Source organism: Gavialis gangeticus, unplaced genomic scaffold (assembly GCF_001723915.1).
Source record: "Gavialis gangeticus isolate Ggan-Ray unplaced genomic scaffold, GavGan_comp1, whole genome shotgun sequence".
NCBI lineage: Eukaryota > Metazoa > Chordata > Crocodylia > Gavialidae > Gavialis > Gavialis gangeticus.
In genome coordinates, this window is record NW_017729012.1 from 10,186,735 (window position 1) to 10,191,855 (window position 5,121).

The 5,121-nt window shown below is 55.4% G+C and overlaps 1 protein-coding gene across 3 annotated transcripts in view; it reads right to left on the reverse strand.

Annotated features, from left to right (window-relative positions):
* Positions 1-2,850: 2,850 nt before the first annotated feature.
* Positions 2,851-5,121, reverse strand: part of CPD (carboxypeptidase D) — a 43,648-nt gene continuing 41,377 nt past the window's right edge. For all 3 annotated transcript variants that reach the window (XM_019511228.1, XM_019511227.1, XM_019511226.1), the window contains exons 19-21: positions 4,618-4,803; positions 4,141-4,240; positions 2,851-3,465 (exon numbers count right to left, since the gene is read on the reverse strand). In XM_019511228.1, the coding sequence (XP_019366773.1) occupies positions 3,239-3,465; positions 4,141-4,240; positions 4,618-4,803 (513 nt within the window). In that variant the 3' untranslated portion in view covers positions 2,851-3,238. The remainder of the gene's footprint in view (positions 3,466-4,140; positions 4,241-4,617; positions 4,804-5,121) is intronic.

The window sequence follows — 5,121 nt, forward strand, 5'->3', positions numbered from 1 at the left end:
CCCGCCGCAGCGCCCCCGCGCGGCACCGCCTTGCAGCGACCTCCCATCTCCACCCTCAACCTCCTCCCTTGGGGGCGGGGGTTGTCCGGGAGGACGCGCTTGGGGTGGGTCCTGCCGGGCCATGCGGCCCCAAGATCTACGCACGGAGACCAGACAGACATCAAAATAGTTTTATGTGCATTATTAGGCCTCAGCATACATGTAAAAAACACAAACCCAAAAAGGCCCCCCGCCGCGGTACAGAGAGCCGGACCGGTGCCCGCCCCGCCGAGAGGTCCACGTTTGAAGGCACGGTGCACGGCCCCGGCGAGCTCGCTCCGTCGCCAGGCCCAGCACAAAGGACGCGACGAGGAGTGAGGAGAGAAGGCGAAGGAGGGTTGGGGGTTGAGGAAGGCCGCGGAGAAACGAGCTGCGGCCTTGAGCCCCTCGCCTCAGAAGCGTCACTCTACGCTCGCCACCCTCGCGGCACATCTGGAGCAGGGAAGGGCTTGGCCGGACAACCAGCAGCACGCGTCGACACCTAACGAGGCTTATTGCTGGTGGGACGCGGGGGGACCGCTGCGTATCCATTAGGAAGCTCCAGCCTCGAGCTTTGCCTCAAGGGCCCAAGCTGTTCTCGTTTGTTAATGATGAAGCGGAGAGCCCAGGGCTCAGGCAGGGCAAAGAGGTGCGGGCGACGGCCTGCCACATCCCCGTGAACGCTAACAGCGCAGCCCGGGGGACCGAGACCCACCCTTGGCTCTGCGAGGAAGCCGGAGCCGGTCTGCGGTTCTAGCAAGCAGAAGAAGATGCAATGAAAGGAGCTCTTTTAACCCTGCAGAGCCATAGGGCAGCAGGAAGAGACCGAGAGCTCCTGGTTCCTTGCACACCCAGCTGCAAGAGGGAAGGTGCGTTCAAAGCATCACCCAATCTTTTCATCTGCTAAGCGCCTGTTTCACGCGGAGGGAAAACGATGCAGGAGGCATGTTCCAGCACGGACAAGGCTGGACATAGTCCCTCTCCCTGGGACCATAAATCCTCCCACTGGGGAACTGCCCTGCAGGATCAAGCGGGAGTCCTTGTGTGTTAAGAGGAAGTTGCTGTCTTCCCCCAGAAGAAAGCAGCTCCCAAGACTCCTACTGAGTCAGGCCCATTGCTAGTTGTGCATCAGCCCCCAGCAGCGGGGGCTCTGTTCTTCCCAGGGGAGGTTCTCTAGTGAAGCCTACATAGGAGGCCTGTGAACTGGAGGCATCATGCTGCCAAGACCCAGGGCCAGGAGAAGAGCTGGGATACTGGCAGTGTGGTACGGCTCCCGCAGGACACCAAAGGGGCAGCCCCACTGCTCTCCCCTCTGCTCCAAAAGCAATGGCAAGTTCCCTGCATGCAGGCTGCCTTTGCTCCAGCTCTGTCCTATGTACCCACCAGGACGGGAGGAGTGGAAGCTGCTGCTCTCTACACCACGCTTATTAGCATGTGGACGCACTGTGGGCCCAGGCAGAAAGGAGCGGGCATTGGTTTACCAGCCCTACGCTCGCCCTTTGGCAGAAGTCAGGTTCTCAGCGCCAGCTGGCAGCTCTTCATGTGGCAGGGCCCTGCAAGGGCATGTGCACAAGGGCAGCAAAGCAGCAGCGACAGCCAGGGTAGTGAGGCAGCATGGCATAGGCTGGAGGACCTAGCCTCCACCTTAGAAGCCACTCCCTGGCTCTTGCAATGCTTGTGCTCCTTTTCTTCCCTCGTGGCAGCAGCATCTCGTGTCATGCACGACCCCATCCCAGTTACTGCAAGCATGACAAAAATGAGCAGCATCAGCCTCCCCAGAAAGCAGGGATGCTCAAAGGAGGTGCAAAGGCCTCAGACACCAAGCACCGGGGAAGGGGCCAGCTGGTCTAGGCACACCCTCGAACCTATGGCAAGGAACAGACTCAGCCTCACTGAGAAGCAGAAGCTTTGGTTGCAGAGAGCAGCTCCTGTTGAAACCATATGTGAAGTGCCAGCAAGAACAAAGCTGGTTTGCCCCACACAAGTCACTAGCCCATGTTTGGCCCCTCTCCCACCCCCCACCCCCATCCCTCCACAGCACAGGAAGGGGGAGAGTTAGGAAAACCTCCTTGTGTGCTGCCCCTCACTGGCCGTATGCCTAGAAACATCAGGGCTCAGAGTACAAGCAGAGATGCCTGTTCTGGGTGTTCTGCATTGGACAGGCACAGGAAAGAGGCCTACACTTTGCAGGCGCTGGAGCCAGAGGTTGAGTCATGCCAAGATCTCCACTGCAGCAGGACATGAGTTCCGTCTACCAGGGGGTGACCAGACCAAGGGTATGCTTCGCAGTGGCCGACTGGAATAAAGCTGACTAGGATTCACAGCAGCCTGCCATGCCCACCTGCTCGGAGAGGAGCTCCCAGTTACTTCTGCAGCAGGTGACTAGCACATTGCTAACAAGGCTGTGAAGGCCAGTGGAAAGCAACAGGCTAGCTGCATGACGGGACTCAAATAAAAGACCGAGGAGTGTGGGGAGGAGAGGTGGGATTGACTAGAGCATGCCAGAGCTGCACCACTACCTCACTGCAGCTCAAGTATAAGCTTCCACTACATTTTCTTCCCCCCTTCACACAGAGCTCACATCCGGACCCAAGATTATCGCCCTCGGTTTCCATCACATGGGTGATCTCATAGTAGTTTGCAGTTGGGCTCTCTCCTACCCACCCATGGCGTTCCATGCCCAAGGGAAAACAGAGCAGGCCCGTAGGAAAGGATGAAGCAGCCAAAGCCAAATCCAGGCCACAGCCACACATCTCTCACCAGCAGTTCCGCTGACATCCAAGTCTGCACCAGGCTTCCCAAGATACAGTACACAGAGTGAAAAACCAAGACAAGTAGAAAAACAGCTTTGAAGCTTTGCAACTACAGAACCCGCCAGGCACCAGTGCATCTCCCAACGAGGCAAGGGAGCTGTTCAGAAGTCCTGATGCCACCACACACACTGTTAAATTACTTTTCAAGTGCTTTTGTTACGTGGAACGCCAGACCTGAACCTAAAACCCACCAGTGTCACAGCCAGGACAGGGCCTGGCGCCCATTGACCTGGGCTGGCGCCCACATGAGTAAGAAGGGAACAGAGGCACACAGGAGGTTGCAAACGGCCCCACAAGTCTCTGGAGATTACACATTCTGCCAGCTAACAGCTCAGGTCTCTGAATGACAAGAGTTGCCCCAACTGCCAGGTCTGTCCATAGCGAGTCTCCTTCCCTCTTGGCTGGTATCAGTGTTTGCTGGAGTACAGTGTTTCCTCTTCAGTGTCTGTTTCATCCTGGAATTCGTGGCTCAGAAGGGATTTCTTTGAGCCAGCAGACATCATGCGAATCTCATCCTCGTAGTCATCATGGTGCTGCCGTAGGCGGTGGAAGCCATCCTTGTGCCTGTTGGACTTGATGGAACAGACGCACCATATGATGCAGGCAGTAAGGACCAGAGCTGACATGGTAGCACCTGCCAAAAAACAGAAGACACCCACATCAGCGCCATGCGGAGACACATCCCTCCCCACTGGAGGCTTCCAGGCCACTCCAATCACATACAGTGCAAGCTGTTGCTCGAGAGTGGAGAACTGTAGCTGCTTTCTTCACCCAGCTGTACCCAAGGTCCTCCCCGAGCAAAGATCCAGCTATGCAGTAGCTGTAGATTCAGGATTTGTGTATCTAAGAACCAGTTTACCAGGCATCTCTCAAGACAAGGGGCAGGAGCCTTGATCTGTACAGGAGGCGGCGCCAACATCCCTGACCCCTTAAGAACCACTTGGTGCATGCAGCACTGAAGGAGACCTGGCATGGGGAATGCCAGCCTAACTCAGAAGCTGCTTTTCCCACCCACGTGTCTCATCACCTTCCAGCTTATTCGTTGGCTCAAGGAAAGCCTGACAATTCCTGCAGAAGTCTTCAGGGTCACCTGCTTCTTGGCTGCAGATGCAGTATTAGCAGATCAAACTGTTGTGCAATAAGCCAGCAGGAATACATCACGTGTACTTAGAATAAAGGACAGGAGCATGGCCCAAGGCCTTAGAATGCCTTTAGGGTGAGGGGAGAAGAGTGTTTCTGGTAGGAGAACTGGGCCTTACCTCCCAAATATGCTCAGAACCAAAGTCCAGAAAAGAACATCTTGCTTTACCTGCTACAGTTACGACAAGCTCCCTCGGGAGGCCAAATATTCTGTTATCCATGTCAAACACAATGAACACGGAGCTGGGTACATCGTGGCGCACCAACACCTAGAAAGACACAGGCCACAGCAGTGTGAGAGCTCTTCTGCTTCTGTCTGTGTCCAAGTAGGGGTTAAACAACTCACTGGTGACCAGGACAAAACCACGTGGATACCAACAACGGGGACATGGAGGGAAACCACACCACAGAAATATACCCTGAAGGTGTGGTGGGAAGTGATCTTCCACCCATCACATGAGGTGGGAAGTCTAACCAGATCTAGGCTTGGATGAAGACCACAACTGCTCAGCGGGTAATGAGCCGAGATGCACCTGAGGAGCCAAAGGTTTGGTGTAGACAGACCCAGGCTCCTGGAAGCCAGTCTGCCCACAAGTGCTTCACACAACAGGGGAGAAGAGCTTCTTCGACCCAGGCAAGTGCTTACCTGTACGTGCTGCTGTTGGTACCCTTCTGCAATAGCATTGATGTTATGGGAACCCGGGGCCAGCAGCACATGGAAATAGCCACCTTCCTTCGTGTAGAGCTTCACACCTTCGTTGAGCTCAATGATCGCTTTGGACACCGGCTTCCCGCTCTTGTCACGGACAAAGCCGTGAACTCCCTTGTGAACCTGAAATCAAGTACTCCAAGCATTTATTGTCCCGACCCAGCGAGAGGACAAAAATCCTAATGTCAGCACATCAGGCCTTGGAAGAAACTGCCCCCCTGCTCCTGGCACACCTAATAAGTCACAGTGCACAACTCAAGGAGGAACAGCCTCTACTCAAAGGCAAACCACAGCTTGACATCAGGTCACAATCCTGTTGGTACACTACACTTACTTCCTACATCAGCTCTTACTCTGCAATCTGCCCAGGGCAGTAGGTACTTCTGCAGCAAAGGAAAGACACGGGCAGGAACGGGTGCCGGGGTCATATCACCCCAGCCA